The sequence below is a fragment of the Hylobates moloch genome, unplaced genomic scaffold (assembly GCF_009828535.3).
Source record: "Hylobates moloch isolate HMO894 unplaced genomic scaffold, HMol_V3 SCAFFOLD_13, whole genome shotgun sequence".
Lineage (NCBI taxonomy): Eukaryota > Metazoa > Chordata > Mammalia > Primates > Hylobatidae > Hylobates > Hylobates moloch.
The window spans coordinates 100,074,313-100,092,839 of NW_026652288.1; the positions used below are offsets into that span (position 1 = coordinate 100,074,313).

Below are 18,527 nucleotides of genomic sequence, written 5' to 3' on the forward strand. Positions count from 1 at the left end.
GTGGTTACATGATTATGAGTCTGGAGCTTAGGAGAAAAATCAGAGCTAAAGACAGAGAATTGGGTGCATTCATGTGATAGTTGAAGCACTTAAGAAGACTAGATAAAGTGAGAAGAGAACTGAGCTAATGCCATACTCTAGAGATACTATTCATGGGTAAATGGAGACATAAATTCTGAGAAGGAGACAGAAAAAGTCACAGCTGTAAAACAATTACCATGGCCAATATCCAACCATGTGCAGGTGACTAAAAAAGACAAACAACATGGCCAATATGGTGAAACCCCATCTCTACTAAAAATACAAAAACTAGCCGGGTGTGGTGGTGCACAGCTGTAGTCCCAGCTACTTGGGAGGCTGTGGCAGGAGAATAGTTTGAACCTATGAGGTGGAGGTTGCAGTGAGCCGAGATCGTGCCACTGCACTCCAGCCTGGGCAATGGAGGGAGACTCCATTTCAAAAAAAAAAAAAAAAAGACAACAACCAGTAATGTTTTCTCTTATTTGATTAAGAAGTTTGCTAATAATTTCTGATATGTTGCTTCCTGGTCCTCTACTTTTGGGTAATCAACTGACACCTTTAATCCTAAGACTTCTGCCATCTTGGAAACAAAACAAAGGTTCTTGGTCACTGCATCCTCCTGTCTCTCTACAGCAGTGCTCTCTTTGCCTTCTATTTTCTGCCTTTTACAATCATCCCCAAGCATCTACCCAGGTGTCTTGGCCCTTCTTCAGCAATTCTTTTTTAGTTGTTATCAACAGAGGTTCCTACATCTGTTGGTTCCTACCTCTACGGATCTATCTTTTAATCCTCGTAGTAGACTTATTTGCATTACTAAAGAGACATGGTAAAGATGTTCTCTTTTAGTAATGCAAATAAGTCTACAAGTCTACGAGGATTAAAAGATAGATCCATAATAATAAGTTTCAGGAAATTTGCTTTCCTGTTATCTGAAAGATAAAAGCTGCTAATCTTAAGAAAGAAAGAGGAAACTAATATTTCTTACATTTCAGAAGTCACACGGCAGCATGCTGTGTGCTTTATGTTCATATGTAACACCAGCTCTGCAAGGGAGATACCATATTTTGACAGATTAGGAAATGGCGATTCAGAGAGATAAACAATAACAGCTAACATTTACTGAACACACATGTTGTTCCAAATGCTTGATTTTACTTAATTCTGTCAACATCCTTATGACATAGGCTGTCATGTTTTCCCCATGTTATAGTTGAGGAACCGAGGTATAGCGTGGTTGAGAAATATTTCCAAGGCCAGGCCACAGAACTAGGAGCTAAGAGTCGACCCTATGTAATGTGTCAGGAAACCACACTTTTACACTTTCATATATAATTTACTCAAAACAATGCAGCTACTAATGGGAGAGTCTGGGGTTTCAGGCCAGTTCTTTGTGATTACAAAAACTGTACTCTCTAGAACTGATGTAAGGAGGGTGGTCCAGCCTTTACTTTTGGAGCTTAGGACATTTTGGAAGGGCAGGATGACTTTTGAACACATACTGGGGTGTGGACTGGACTGTGGGACACAGGCGAACCTGCAGATAGAGGGCCCTGAGAAATCAGAGGCGTCTCAGACAAACTGAGATTACAGGAAACAGAAAACCAAATGTTTACATTTCCGAATTGCTGAAGAAATGGGGTAGGATTGGATTGTCCTCCTCCACATGCCTTCTTTCTCCCCTTTTTTTTTCTGCATAGCAGAGTTTAGTTAATTTAGGACCCAGAATTCACAATTCTCTAATTCAGCATTAGGTATTCTAGTTTAACTCCTGTGAGTTAAACTGATGTTCAGCAAATACTTGCTGAATAACCCAGGTTTTGTAACTAGTCTGGAAAGCAAACCATAGTTTGTAAGTGATTTACAGAATTTCAAATGGCTGGCTTATAAAACAAATTCTGAAATATACTATGTGTATAAATGGGAGACTGCCTGTTTATTCACATAGGAACCTCCAAACATATAGAAGTAAAGACACAGGTAATGCAATCCTTTTGTTGTTGCTTTTGTTACTAATGAGATTAATTTAGAGTCTTTGGCAGGCCATCCTAACTTTCATATTTCTGTATTAATTCTCTCCCTTAGAGTTTGATATTTAAAACTTTATCTTTTAGAGATACTTATTAAAGCATAGACAATTTTCTCACCGAGGATCAAAGGAACCATTTTATTGGGTGTTTTGTAGATTATATTTACGATAGCTGCTGAAATACTCTCACCTGCTATTTATCAGAATAGATATCATTCTGGATGTAACTTTCCACAAAGCTAGTTTTCCTTGTACCCATACTGATTATTAAAATTGATATATTACCTCCACTTTTCATTTTTATTGTGAAATTAATCAGAATTGATCAAACATTTTTTATAACTATCTCTTGGAAAATAGGAAGATATTTGCTTTTCCAGACTAAGTGCTGTCAGGAAAGAACATTTCTGAAAAAGTGCCGGGCTTGGCCTTCTTGTTGGCATAGAGATATTGTTGAGAAGTTAGTTCAAGGTCTGTGTAGTAGGCCTTATTTTTCAAATGCCTGCTCCTATTTGATTTGACAACTTAGATTGGTTCTTTATCTCTTTTCTTTCCTTACACTTCCTATATAGTGATTGGATTTTCAACCTTAGTGTGAGAGAGTATTTATCGTATTTTCTTTCAGAGCTATACACATGTAATTCTATATGTGTACATATATGTACATATAACATTTGACATAAGGTTTAGGGCCTCTGAGGACTCAAGATTCATGACTTAAAAACAAAGCCAAATTCAAATAGCTATGAAGTCTTAAAGCCACTTCAGGCCATATAAATCACCTACTCTGTACTTTGATAGCACTTCATTCATATCTTGTGTTTATTATTCCAGTGATTGTATTTCTCTTTTTTCTGTACTAAGTCATGACCACTCTTTTCCTGTCTCTTTCTCTTTCCCTTGAATACCAAGCACATAGCATAAAACTGAGCCAATATTCAATTAAACAATTGAATGAATTAGCCTGCCCTGTAAAATTCCAGAGAATAAGCGCCATTTGTGTTTTTTTTCTGGCAATTGTATACCCAGCTCCTAACCCAGTGCCTGGCCCATAGGAGGGACTTTGTAAATATTTGTGGTGTAATCATTGCATGACTTAGTTCTGTTAATTGGAAGTGACTAGTTTATCTAACTCTTCCAAGACTTCATAGCAAAGTATATGTTTTACACCAACTTTATCTTGAATGCAAAAACTTCAGTAGATGCTACTAACAGTTCAAACCTTGTATCTCAATTAAACTATTTGTATCTTTACGTCTACTTTCCCTTTCCATCCTACAACCCATCATCCAATGTCTTATATTCCAAATACTCATCAGCACTTATACACTCGATGAGCCCTCAACTCCATGCCTTTTGGGTCTTGGCTTCTCTCATTCATACCTTTGATCAGGCAACACTAATGTGTCGAGAATTTACCAAGCACCAAGTATTGAGCAGGTTTCTGACCATGCAGATACGGAACTTATTACCCCCACCGGCCCTCATACAAGTTAATTTTCCAAAGGAGGAACTCTGCATGAAAACAGAACAGTATAATAATGTAGTTTAAGTACTAATAGTGAGGGGAAAAAAATTAAGACAACACAGGTGAGTTCTTCACACTTTTTCCTGTGCCTGAAGTGTCTACTTCCCATGTCTACCTTCTTCCTCAACAGATGTGAATATTCTACTTATCATTTAAGAACCAGCCCAAATCTTTCTTCTTCATTAAGTTTTTCTAAGTTGTTTTGTTTTTATTTCACACTCCCGTGCCCCTAAATGCCTTTTATTGTGTTTGTTGCAATCGTCCATTAGACCATGAATAACTGTAAGTTAGAATTGTATATTTCCATTTTGGTGCCTTCACAGAGTTCTTTACACATTGTTGGTTTGTTGAATGGAAACACTTGTTCTTACTTCATCATGGCATTCCTCCACCGCACCCTTCCCCTCCCCACATGATTCATTTCAGTTGAAAGATCCTAAAGTCATTTCTTGTGTTGTTCTTTACCTATATGTTGCGGTCGGTTGCCACAGCAACCATAGCATGGTTGAAAAATCACTCTTCTATTTAACTTCTCTCTTTTGAATTCAGAATGAGGAACTAATGGGTCAACTAGGATTGTTTGTCTTCTAGTCAGACAAGTGTTTGCTTCATTGTGGAAATTCACTTACTGTTAACTCATTTCTTATATTTTAAAGCATGTTTTCTATTCTTGGAGAATCTAAATCTTTTTTTATGTTTGTTTTCTCCTGGATTCCAAATAAATGGTTTTGAAATCATTATAACATTTTCAGGTTTTATTTTTAGCAATAGTTTATTATGTTTAAAATTATCCTATGTGTCTCAGGTACATGTGTTGTGAAGGGTCTAGAGACAGAGTTGCTGATAAGAAAGAGAGCGCTAACCAGACACACAGCAGGTTAATGTTAATAGACATTTGTAGTGTAACAATGCCCTGAATTACCCTCACACACATATTAGAATGTAAAATATTCCCTTTATTTCTAAAATGTTTTAGGCCTAATAGCTTTGAAACAGCTATAAAAAGTTTCCTCCATCACATTCTTAAGGAAATACTGTTGACAAGTCCAGTAATAATAATTGACTTCTCATCCTCAAAAGTGTGCCTCTTCAGTTTACCACTGATTGCAGGAATTAGCCTGTTTTAAGTGATGGAGCCACATCACACTTTTCACTCAGGCTGGCTCCAGGGATGGCACAGGTTCAGGGCTACTGCATAGAATGAAGAGACAGTATCAGGTGAAATTAAAAGCAAGGACTTTGAAACAAGTAGATCTGAATTCAAATTCCAGCTTTAACACTGTCTAGTGGTGTGATGTTGACAGTTACTTAACATTTCTAGGCCTTGTTCATTCATCTATAAAACGGAGGTAAAAGCAGTACAAACTTTACATGTTTGGAATAAGGATCAGACGAGACAGAGTATATGTTAAGTGCATGTCTCAGTATAATTTTTATAGCCTCAACTCACTGCTGAGGAGAGGTGTTCATTCTTAGTTAAGAAGCTAATGAAAGAACGTTATTCAGCTTTCTGGAAAACTGCATTTCAGCTCTCTACTGTGTTATCTAGAATATCTCTGTCTCATTTTTTCCGTCTATGCAATTACAGCATATTTAGTCTGACCTGTCTGCTTCACAGGGATTTAAGAACAGCTAAGCTAACAAATGAGGGGGAAATACCTTTGAACTGTTTAAATGAAAAGTATCACAAAAATAAAATAGTTCTATTGATACTGTAAACTCAATTCAAACCAAATCTGACATAAACTTATAAGAATACAGGCCTTTGAGACCTTATCCTTTGTGATAACCTAAGGATATTGAAATCGTTTGCTGGTGTGACAAGTGTCTGCAAGTATTGCTTATCTTACAGGAGAAGCTGCGTTGAAGAAATACGTTACCCGAGCTTATAGTAGCTTCCTCTTGATGATCTTTTCCATGAAATGGAAGTTCAATGCTGTTCTTAAAATACACATTTCCTGTGACAAAGCATTACAAAATGTGCCTCAGTGTAACTGTCATATTTCAAAATACATGCTCCAGGAATTGAAGAGAACCTTAATCATACAAACATTAAAGACGAAATATGTGAATAAAAAAAATTGAAGTTACAAGCTAGTAGTAGACTCCCAGAAATTTAAAGATGTAAAAAGCCTTAGAGATAACCTAATCTTTTTGTCATAGGTGACTTATTGATATGTAAAAGGAAAACAAAAGCTTTTCTAAAAGTAAATGTTCAATACATATTTTTGTCACAGATAGTGTATTGATTTTTTTCTCAAAAATGGCAACAAAAAGTAATAATTTAGCCAAAGAGTGAGACTGAGAATTTGACACAGGATTCTAGCTATGTTGAATGAGATAGTTGTTGACTGAGATAGTTCAGTTTCTCAATTTTAAATGTCAACAGTTATATGCAAATGTGAATTAGGAGCAGAAATACATTCCTAGATCTTGATCAGGCCCATGAAGATATTTTATTTTTAGTTTCTGAAATCTGTGATACTCAGTTATAAAAATGGGATACAGTTGGTAGCTCATGCCTGTAATCCTAGCACTTTGGGAGGCCCAGGTGGGCGGATCATGAGGTCAGGAGTTTAAGACCAGCCTGGACAGCATGGTGTAACCCCATCTCTACCAAAATTACAAAAACTAGCCAGGCATGCTGGCGCGCACCTGTAGTCCCAGCTACTCAGGAGACTGAGGCAGGAGAATTGCTTGAACCCAGAAGACGGAGGTTGCAGTGAGCTGAGATCACGCCACTGCACTCCAGCCTGGGTCACAGAGTGATGAGACCCCATCTCAAAAAAAAAAAAAAAAAGTGATAAAGTAAAAGAAAAATACAAAGCAGTTTGGAAATATCTGATACAGGGAAACAACAGGGCGATTAAAAATGCCAAAACCAGACATCTAAACTGGGGCCTAGATTATCAGACGGAGTGACTGGATTCCCAAATTAATATAATCAGTGAGGAAATATTACAAAAAGAAAAATAATTGCTTTCTAAATAGCAGGTCTTGCAGTTGCTCAAGTTTCCTTAGTCATTATTTCAAAACTGTAACTTTGCTTTACTATCAACATAGGATGCCCAGAATTTGATCCTGAGACAGGAAGCCTGTGTTTTTGAAGTCACATCTTAGTTTAGAATTTTAATTTCTCATGATCGGAAAAGATAATGACAGGCGTTTCATTTATTCTTTGCAGAAATCTTGTCAAATACTTGACCAAAACAGTTTTATAAAAACTGCAGCATGAATATTTCGGTGTTCTGTGCAAAATTAGATGTGAGTGTGCATGTGTTTGTATATTTTCTATGCGTGTATCTAAAAAGTAAACTTTTTCTTTTTTTTTTTACTTCTTCTAGGGCTGTTATAAAATACAGAATTTTAATAACGTAATACCCGAAGGTATGAACTTGAGTTTCCTCATTGCCTTAATTTCAAATAATGGAAATTACACATGTGTTGTTACATATCCAGAAAATGGACGTACGTTTCATCTCACCAGGACTCTGACTGTAAAGGTAGTAGGTAAGCATGATTAGTGTCCAGTACACACAACAAGCATGTGATAATCTTGTTATGGTTTTTAATAGTTTATTACACACTAGTATGTAAATTGTGTAAGAAAAGAGATTCATGTTTTTTGTTTGCAGCACTGTCTGTAGAGCCTCCAACAATTCCATGCACGTCGTAAGCATTCAATAACTATTGGTCAACTGAATGAATATGTGAATAAATGAATGAAGTAAAGGGTAGTTTGGGGAGGGAAAGGAGCACCAGACAGATCTGCATTCAAATTCTGTCACTGCTGCTTATTAGAAACATGACTTTGAACAAGGTCTGTGTCTTTATCTGTGCTCTGGAACTAAAATTGATTGAGAATATTTAAAAAAAATCATATCGTATTAATGCAGTTTCAGGCAAGCAATAGAGACTCAGTGCAACACTTTTGTCAAAAGAGTGTTTTACTTGGATTAAGTAAACTCTATTTTTCTATATACTAAAACTGCTCTAGCTATTGCTGAAGGTATTTGCTGGCAATAATGTTCAACCATTATTTTGCACTAAGAGAACAGGGGTGAGAAACTAGGAAAGTGGAAAGGGTAATTCTTAGACAGAATTGACAAACTCCTAGCAAACCCAGAAATAGAGAAGTAGTGTCAGGATATATGGCTTTTGGGGATGACCCCTAAATACCACTGTGTTCATTGTATTAAAAAAAGATAGCATCTCCAGGTATTGTTTTGTCATACCCCGTGTTTTAACAGATGGAAACATTAGGCTCACTGACAGGAAGTAACCTGTTTAGAGACACTCAGTGAGTTACTTGAAGAAGTAATTCTAAATCCCAGGTCTCTGTTCAGGGCTTTTTCTACTGGTCTGACATGATTTAGTGTAAGTTAGCAACAAAAAGGCTTTCATATAGTGCAAATAGTATTCAAACAATGTTGTAATCACTTCTCTTCTTTTTCTGCTTACTTTCTAAATAATGCTGAGTTGGGGATTAATTCATAAGAAAAAAACACACTAAATTTTAGAAGTCAAATGAATAATGTAACCTTATATTCATCTTGGCAGTTGTTTCTAATATATGTACTTAAAAGTATGCATTCTGGGGAAGTTGGGAATAAGCATACTTGGTCACTCTGATTAACAGATTTAAAAATTCACTGACAGATCTGGGCACTGGGGGCTTCTTTCTCAAATTTCAAGCAACACAAGTTTGTTGTTTTAAAGCTGCAAAGTATTGAGTGTTTATTATATGCCAGTAGCATATCCTTAATATATATTACTTAGTTTATTTCTCATAATGAAACTGAGATATGAGTTTTAATTATCCTCATTTTAGAGTTATGAAAAATTAGCTTTTCAAAAATTAGGAAAAAACAAGTAACTTTGCTTTCACATATTTATATGGTTGATATATGGCCAAATCAGGATTAGAACTTGGTTATTAAATCTTTGGAGCTCATATTTTGAAGACAACACTAAAAACTCTATTCAATGTATTATTTTTTAAAATTTAGGCGTATTGAATATTATAAAGAGCAGCAATCTCATAAACAAACATTCAACTGATAACTAGTCATCAAGCAGACTAATGTGCCGGCCTTAACATCATGATTGTGAATTTTCCATTTATTTACTCATGAATGTAACACTTATTTAACCAGCTTCCATACTAGACAGTTTAGATAATGTTGTGAAGAAATACAGAGAGAAGAAACAACCGACTAAGGCATGAAAGCAATTAGGTATTATGCAACATAAGACATCTATCTCATGTAAGCTTTGGAAAGCTTTGTTAAGCAATCCGACCTTAAGCATGGAGGGTATTTAGTATATTTTATTTGTTTCTTTGTAAAGCGAAAACTATTTTTTTCTATGCTCAAAAGACTTTTGTCACTAAATGTGTGGCTTTTCTATACCAAGTAATTCTCACCTTTTCCGAGGATATTAACTGCATGTCCTACAGTTTAATTCAATTTGACACCAGTTATCTAGAGTTAGCACAGACCCCACAGGTGAAGGACTCCTTCCTAAAAGACTCCCCCACCCCCTACTTTAGATTCCAATCACAAGCAATAGGTTCCCACGTTACCCACAACTCTGAGTTGTAGCTACAAACTGAAGGTGTCCTACTCCTTCCTCCTCAGGTTCTGTGATTTGGTATAACTGCTCACAAAACTCAGGAAAACCTTTTACTTACCCTTACTTGGTTATTATAGAAATTATTATAAAGGATTCAAATGAACATCCAGATGAAGAGATACACAGGGTGAGTTCTGGAAGGGTCCTGAGTTCAGAGCTCCACCCTCTCAGCTTGTGGATGTCCTTACCAACCCAGAAGCTCTCCGAACCTCATCGTTTAGGGTTTTTATGGAGGTTCCATCACACGGGCATTATTGAGTAAAAGGACTGGAAATTTCAGCCACAATCCCAAACTTCCAGGGATAGGTGAGAGGCTGGAGATTGTGTTAGTCATCTATGGTCTTTCTGGCTACTAGCGCTCATCCAGAAGCTATATAGGAACCCTAGCCACCAATCATTTCATTAGCGTATAAAATCCACTCGTTACTCCAGAGATTCCAAAGGTCTTAGAAGCTCTTGTGATAGGAATTTGGGACTAGAACAATATTAAAACAGAAGATGCTCCTATTACCCCTATCACACAGGAAATCACAGGGGATTTAGGAGCCCATGTCAGGAACTGGGAGCAGACGTCAAATCTGTATTTCCTTTATTTTATGCTTTGCTTGTTTTAAATGAATGAAGTGCAGCAACTGAGTATATCTTGGACTATAGGCCTTCTCTAAAACAACTGACAAACTATGCCAGGAAGTTAGGCAAGGTTCGGAGAAGAGCAGAATTTTTAATAAGGCTGCGTGATTTAACATCATCTCCCTTTTTTATTTCCTCTACCACAGGCTCTCCAAAAAATGCAGTGCCCCCTGTGATCCATTCACCTAATGACCACGTGGTCTATGAGAAAGAACCAGGTAATTACAGCTATGTCTCTGAATTTCATTTAGATTCTCTTAATTACAAGGAATAAAATGTCATTTTTTGTTAACGCAAGGAAATAGATGACTTTTGTAAAGAAACACATGAATTGAAACTGAAATGTCAGAAACCAAGGCAGCTCTGGATATCGGTTACTTCACTGATATTGTGGGCAACTCCAGAATTTTTTGCTTCACTCTCGGTATCTGCTCCCTTCTCCCTCTGCTAGCCATCTTCCTCTCCCGATTAGTGATTTCTGTTTGATGCAAACTTTAGCTTGTACAGGGCTTTGATTTGCCAAAGCTGCAACATGAGCACAAGATTTAGACATCCTTCAAGCTCCTGCTCCGTTATGAAAGGTCAGTGGTGGATCTTGAAGGCAAGACTGTGAATATAATAGGTAACAACTGATAAAACTAGTAGACATTGATGCAGAACACTGTTGAACGCTTACTGCGGCTCTTTGGTTCTTCTTTTAGTTTCCGTAACTTTTCATTATAGACAAAAATCACCGATAACCGACCAAATAAGGGAGAACATGTTGCTCTTTTGACTCGAAGCCTCCCACAGTTAAGTGAATAGGAAACTATAGAAAATTTTAACATTTTCTATGTAGTGTCACTTGTAATAAATCCAGTCCAAACCCAATGAGAGGTGTTAACCTAAATAACAACAGACAATAGCTCTCCAAAAAGAAAAGGATTTATTCAGGAACGAACTGCAGACAGCAATCCAGGAATATGAGTGCTATGGCATCCCATGCGGGAACCATAGCCATACCCAGAAAGCATAGGAACATAACAGTTTTGACAGGCAAAGTGAGGAAGGTTACATAAAGTTGTTTTGAAATAATTACCCTTGGTTATAAGAACCAATAACAGGGTAACATCAGTCCAAGCTTGACTGACCATTGGTGGTCGGACTTCCTCACAGAAATATTATTTGTGTAAGAATCGTGCTGGCCTTTGTGCAAGATAAGTGGGCTCAGAGTCCTTGTACTAGTTTTTATAATAGGCATGTGTGTGTGAGGGACCCTTTTATATGACCTCCCAACTGTTTTTTGTTAGAGTGTGGCACAAGTGACTCCATTTTGACCCTGACAGCTTTCACAGAGGTATAAAAGAGCAGCTGTTTAAAATGTGCTAAAGATAATAGTCAGTTGTTAATGGGTGAAAACAACTGAGAGGATGCTATTCAGTAAAAAAAAAAAAAAAAAAAAGGTGGAAAAAGAGGTATGTAGTTGTTAATGGAAAGCTGACAAACACAGGAACTGTCAAAATGCATCCTCCACTTGACACACCTCTTATTTCAGGCAGTGCCTGTTTTGTGTTTGGTAGGGAGTATGATTGTAGGATATGTATCAGAGAATGAAAAAAATCAAAAGTTTACGGAGTGGGTACCAGACACATACAGCCCCGATGTGTATCTCTGGGCCCTATCTAAAGGGTCCTTGAAGTCTTCAGCTCACTTTCCTCAAGCCATAAGTACAACTTGTCTGACATGCATGCAGTTGCTAGGCTGGTCAAGTGGCAGTAACTTGAGGGTGATGTTTCTGAGGGTGCTCCTTACCCACACTGCAGTGGGGTCCTCATGTGCTCGCTGTGCATTTTTGCAGCTGGCGACTTGAACTGGATTCTGCACAAGCACCATTGGTTTGCCAATAAGTTTAACGTGGATGTGAAACATAGATGTGGACCTTTTTGCCATCCAGTGTTTGGGTGAGCAGCGGAGGCATAAAGCTTTATAGACCTTAAAACACTGACCATTACAGGCAATCTTAGGGTGCATTTTGTGCATCCTTCTTACTATTTCTATTTGGTTCCTCTTGCCAATAAGCATCAGAAAAATTGTGTGGAGTCTCTTTGGAGTAGGGATGCTAAGTCTTCATGTAGAGAAGCTGCATGGTTTCTGCAGAGCACAATTGGCTGGAAAGGCTGTAACATTAAATGTTTATCTAGAATTAACATGAGTAGGAGTAAAAGTAGCTGTGGCATCAGGGCAGGCAGCAAAGCATTCTGGAGAGAGGGGGCCAGGGTGGCTGGGGAAGAGGCTGATGAAAAAAAATAAATCAATTAAAAGAGTTCAGGGACTTAACAAAATGAGATTTGACCTGTGCCAAAACTATTTTGAGAATTTTAAATATGACATTTTTCCTGGTGTGAATAAATTTATAGCAACAAACAGTAATAAAGATACAATTGATCTTGTATGTTATATATGTTGACATAGAAATTTGATTTTACTCTAAAAAAGATAATAATGATCAACATAGATGGAGAACGATGCCAAAAAAATCAAGGTAAATTTGAAAATATGACTTGCTTTGTGAAACACAGAGAACACGGTAAGAGGCTGAATTTCCTAGAATTAGGTATGGCTTTATATAGTCACATGAATACTCTTCCTGCTGTCAGGGTAAACCCTTATTAATAACATAAATATATTTATCTACCTGTCAAACTATGCTGACAGAAGGGTTGTTGAATCCATGTTCCCTTTATCTTTCTTAGTGACATACAGATACGGAAAACTGGAGGGAAAAGACTTAAGTACGTTGCATTGGGAGGGTAGATAGAGTATGGCCACTCAGTCAAATAAGCCTAAGTTCAAATTAGGGTGATGATATAATTCATCATCTAAACCAGGGCACTTTCTGTGAGTAAACATAGCCACTACCTATTAATATAAGTAACCAGGAAAGCAGGCATAAAACAGAACAGTTCTGGGCAAACTGGGATGGAAGGTCAGTCTAGGTCAAATCCTGGCCCTTCACTTATTACTGATTTAACTTAGGAATATCATTTAGCATCCTTAAGCTTCAACTTTTACATCTGGGAAACATAGATTTTAAAAAAACACCTCATGGTGCTTTTGTAAGATTAAATAAGACCATTAATAAATATAAATATTTAGTGCAATAACTTGTACAAAATTCTTAGTAAGTATGTTGCTGCTGCTGCTGTTACTACCATTTTCTGCCTAGGGATCTCCCTAACCTCATGTTCCATCTCAGAGGGATAGCACAGAGTTTTCTATTTTTAAGTTATCTTAAAATTTGTTGAATGCACCCTGATAGCTGGAGCATTTCAAGGTGGGCCTCCTCAGCCAGGTCTCTCTGTGATGGTATTTCCCCATCTTTCCTGGCCAAGGACTGAAGATATGGAGAACCAGTCCTCAGTCACCCTTCTGGAGGAGAATAACAAAGGAGAAGAGCAGTCTGTGGAGGTCTGGGGCTAAAAAGGATATTGTCAGAGACTTTTTTTTTTTTTTTTGGAGATGGAGTCTCACTCTGTTGCCCAGGCTGGAGTGCAGTGGCACAGTCTTGGCTCGCTGCAACCTCCACCTCCTGGGTTCAAGCAAGTCTCCTGCCTCAGCCTCCCAAGTAGCTGGGATTACAGGCGGGCGCCACCATGCCCGGCTAATTTTTGTATTTTTAGTAGAGATGGGGTTTCACCATGTTGGCCAGGCTGGTCTTGAACTCCTGACCTCAAGTGATCCACCTGCCTCAGCCTCCCAAAGTGCTGGGATTACAGGTGTGAGACATTGTGCCTAGCCTTGTCAGAGACTTTTTAAACAAATATCATCATTTTAGAATTTATTTAGATTATATTAAAAATGGTCACTCTGGTAATTTTATACAAAGTGATGGCCTTCTTTATTTGGTTTTGCCTGTTTGTTTTGGAATGAAGTATGGTACATTACCTTATGGGAGTCGACTAGAGAATTACTCATAAGCAGTGTTTCAGGTACACATAACTTGTAGCTTCTGATTAGCCAGAGAGTAGAACCAATATAGCCATGTGAAGGATAAACACTAATGGGTTAACTTCGTCTTTGTTTTTTGTTTGCTTTTTGTTTTGTTTTGTTTTCAGGAGAGGAGCTACTCATTCCCTGTACGGTCTATTTTAGTTTTCTGATGGATTCTCGCAATGAAGTTTGGTGGACCATTGATGGAAAAAAACCTGATGACATCACTATTGATGTAACCATTAACGAAAGGTATCATGGGGGCCGGCAAGGGAGTGACTAACCTTTGTTTCTCAACTTAATGATCTCTGATGTGTGTTCTCGTCAGTGAAAATAAAAATTCTCAATTTTCCCTATCACTAACAAAAATCAGCAAGATTTTCAAATCTTTGGTGGCTGCATCCCAAACCAGGGTTACTGGACTAGCAATGCAAGGAACAGATGCTGCCTGATGACCAGTGGAGAACTGAATTAGAACGTTCTGAGGCTGAGCATCTTCATCAGATTGTCCACAGGACATGCACCCTATTGTCTTAAGCCCAGCAAGATTCACACATTTATGATACCCACATGGAAGTAGAGAGAATACATATCTTACATGACTAAAAAGGTCACAATCATGGGTTGTGGGTATGTGGAAACCTATCAGTGTGTGTTTTTCCTTTTCTCAATCCCAGTGTCTGGCCCTATGTATTTGTGCCTTAGGCAATTATGTTTTGTTTTTTTGCATTGCAGCGAGCATGCATTTCCTCTCTCCTCCTCTTTCTTAACTCATATAACCTACAGTTACATTTATAATTAGTAATTTTTAATATTAACTAAATATATTTTTGTAATTTAAATTTTATCCTAAAGGTAGATGGGTAGTAATATAACTCACTTTTAAAATAAAATAACATTTTATTCCTAAATAAACCTGATTTTTTAAAGCGTTGGCAAAATGGAAAATGTGCGTCCTTGAAGACAGAAGGTTCCACTGCAAATGAAGCATTAATACCATTACCAAACAGCAGTTGGCTCACTGCACCAATTAAACATTTGCAGCTGGTCAGCTACATGACAAAGTAATGTGGCTGGAGGCTCACAGGGAGAATTATTGATCTTTTTTAGGAATTTTTAACACTTTGCATCCCATCCTCATAATAATAATGAATAAATAATAAGGAAAGTCGTATTGTTCCACCTTGCTGCTGTTGAAACGTACTCCTTGTTCATAGGATGGCAGTGGCATTAAGCTTAAGCTAAACCAATCAGAGCCCTTAACCAAATTCTCATACCTGACAGTAAGCCTAGTTAAAAAAAGAACCTAAATGGCAGTCAGCTGTAGCAGAGAGATTTTTCTCTGCGATGAGCAAAGGAGTTCAAAGGGATTTTAAATTTTGATCTTGGACCCAAAACACTTGATCTCTGATTCACTGAGAGTTGGATATATTTATTTTTACAAAGTTTACTTGTTCATAGCAGCTTCCTCTTTTTATATGTTAGGATTTAACCATGAGAGTTCAGATTTCTGACCACAATATTCTAGCTGTGTTCAGAATCCATGCTTTGGAAATCACTGAAATGCATCGGCTATTCCTATGGGATAACAATAATACCTACATGAATATTTATTAAGCATTATTCCAATATTCATGCCTTAGCATATTCAGTCCTCAAAATTCCTGAATAAATTAATATATGTAATGCACTGTGTGGGCATTACAACTTCCCTCTTTTCCAAAAGAGGAACCTAAGACCTGGAAAGATTGGTTATCTCACCCAAAGTATACAGCCAGGAATTGACAAATCCTGGATAAAAACCCAAAAGGACCTGGCCCCAGAAGCTTCTCTCTAAACTGATACAGCATTCTGGCTCAGAAGTTTAAGCAAAAGAGACATTTTGTTTTGAAGAGAGATCTATAAAAAGAAGCCAGCGTTGGGATTTGGTCTAGACAGTGGGATAGCGTGTAGTGTAGATGGTATAGTATAGTGTTAGAATCTTACCATTCATACTTCGTCATCACTGCATTATAGGTAGCTCAGCTTATCAACCTTCCTTGCCCTCACCTGCAGTGGGGGTCTGTGGTTGCTTACTTGTCTGATTCATACACAGTCCATAGCTCTGGAGTCACTCTCAAATGCTTTGATTCTCTTCCCTCTATTTCTAGTATAAGTCATAGTAGAACGGAAGATGAAACAAGAACTCAGATTTTGAGCATCAAGAAAGTTACCTCTGAGGATCTCAAGCGCAGCTATGTCTGTCATGCTAGAAGTGCCAAAGGCGAAGTTGCCAAAGCAGCCACGGTGAAGCAGAAAGGTAATAGATGCAGTCAGTGATGAGTCTCTCAGCTCCAAGTTAACGTTGTGGTGAATAAGGACAAAAGGAGAGACCGAGAACAAGAAAGCTCCAGCACCCAGCCCGATGGCATCTAACCCACAGTAATGAATCAAACTTAAATGAAAAATATGAAAGTTTTCATCTATGTAAGATACTCAAAATATTGTTTCTGAAATTGTTAGAACCGTAATGCCCATGTGTAGCTAAAAAAAAATCCTCATGATTACAATGAGACACAATTTTGTGTCTGTACAATTATGAAAATTAAAAACAAAATATTGAAAGCTACCAAAGATAGAAAAAACTGATAGAGCCACATATTGTTGGTGAATTATTAAGACCCTTTTAAAAATCATTCTTGGTGGAATTCAAGAGTCATAAAAAAGATTGCATCATCTGACCTAATACTTTTGGAATTTTTCCTGAACAAATAACAGAAAGAGAATTATCTATCTTTTAATATTATTAGAAGCATCATCTGTAGTTGTAAAACATTATTAGTAGCAGCCATCTAATTGTATGCAATTAATTAAGGTATTAAATGCTTATTTTCAAAAAATACATAATTATAATATTATTTTAAACACCATGTATCAACATTTATGCAGATTTATAATATACCAGTAGTCACAATTGCTAAAATGACAATCATTTAAGTTATGATTTTAAATGATATAAACATGATTTCTATGTTGATAGTACTATATTATTCTACAATAAATGAAAATTACAAAGCCTTCCTGTGAGAAGTGCTGCTCCTAAACAGATTGTGTCTAAAATTTTCTTTGTGTCTCTCACCTAACACAGAATCCCAGAAAATCCCTTTAAGGATGTTTTCAATGGTCTTGAGAAAAGTACTGATGAGTTATCACACATGCCATCAGGTCATTCAGAATCATCCTGGCTCCTAGTGTATATAGAGTGTGTAATATTTATTCAAAAATGAATCAAATAGCACATATTTGTTACATTTTACAATGAGACTTAATGCTTTTTTAAAGCTAAAACAGGATTCACCTCAAACTTTCATTACAATTTAAAAAGTAAATAGCAACAGCCTGAAACATATATGCCTCGTATGAAGTATTAGTGAATCAGTTCAGGATAATTCATTGCTTCTGTTCCTCAGAAGCCAGTGTGAAAAGGAAAGACCGAAGGACATGATGTAAGGCAGTTTCCCAAACTGAGTTCTCGGGAACACTGCTAAGAAGCAGTATTGTCCTGCAATGCATTATTATACTCTAGAGTCAGACCACCTGTGTTGAAATTCTGGTTTCTGCGCATCCTAACTCTGTGAAAAGTAAATGTCTCCGAGCCTCAATTTCCTTATATTTAAAGTAGACACAATAATGCCACTGCCTCATAAGGTTGTTTTGAAGCGCTCAGCACAGTTATTGGCATATATACCTATATATGAAATACTCAATAAATATTAACTCATTATTTCCTGAAGATTTTCATAGGTGTTATTAGACAAAGGCTTTTATCGTCCAATAAGTATCATTTATGTCTGGATTTAAAAAAATCAATCAAGTTAGTTTATTTAGGACCCATTCGAGTATTTAATATGTGAACATTTGATAGGAATATCTGCAGGAAATTGGATTATAGTGGCAGGATGTTTTCATATGTATTCGACTCCAGATTTCTTAAGTATGGAGCTTTTTGTGAGGATCGTCTTCTGAGGGATGTATCCTGGGGAATAATTATGGAAGGTGACATAAGTTAATAACTTATTGTCAAATGAATAGCATCAAAACAATCAAAGCAATGTGTAATGTAGGAGTGAAGCACAAGTTTGCCTCCCAGAGCTACTGGAGTAGCTCGCCTTTTACAGAAGCCCCTGCTCTAAATGGTGTAATAAGGACAGCTTCAGGAATGTGAAGTGACAGGTGGATCCTCTAGACTAGATGATCTGTGCTGAAAGCTGATATAAAATCACCGTTTGGTCATACCTTTGTATTTCGAGTGGTACCAGAGGAGTTGTGGTTTTCTTCACTTGGCTTCTATTCTGGGCCAGCTAATGCTGAAATTCAGAGGTTGTATCTGAGTTCACATTCATACGTTACATGTGTGGGCCTACTCTCAATTTATTAGCAAAGCATTCTATGTACTTTCTCAAAAGGATGTCAAGAAAAGACTAACACCTGGAATGAGAGAAAGATACTGATATGGATCTTATTGACAGCAAAATTTCATTATAGTCAGTTAAAGCTAAGTATTAAGAGGAGGCAGTTTCTTTTTTTTATGTATTTATTTTTATTAATTTTTTATTTTTGAGACAGAGTTTTGCTCTTGTCACCTAGGCTGGAGTGCGGTGGCATGATCTCAGCTCACTGCAACCACTGCCTCCTGGGTTCAAGCAATTCTCCTGCCTCAGCCTCCCAAGTAGCTGGGAC

At 37.2% G+C, this 18,527-nt stretch overlaps 1 protein-coding gene across 4 annotated transcripts in view; it reads left to right on the forward strand.

The window, feature by feature from the left end:
* The window catches only part of IL1RAP (interleukin 1 receptor accessory protein), a 221,563-nt gene that overhangs the window by 176,374 nt on the left and 26,662 nt on the right, over nucleotides 1-18,527 (forward strand). For all 4 annotated transcript variants that reach the window (XM_058426921.1, XM_032171908.2, XM_032171907.2 and 1 more), the window contains 4 exons: nucleotides 6,920-7,085; nucleotides 9,986-10,057; nucleotides 13,934-14,060; nucleotides 15,959-16,107. In XM_058426921.1, the coding sequence (XP_058282904.1) occupies nucleotides 6,920-7,085; nucleotides 9,986-10,057; nucleotides 13,934-14,060; nucleotides 15,959-16,107 (514 nt within the window). The remainder of the gene's footprint in view (nucleotides 1-6,919; nucleotides 7,086-9,985; nucleotides 10,058-13,933; nucleotides 14,061-15,958; nucleotides 16,108-18,527) is intronic.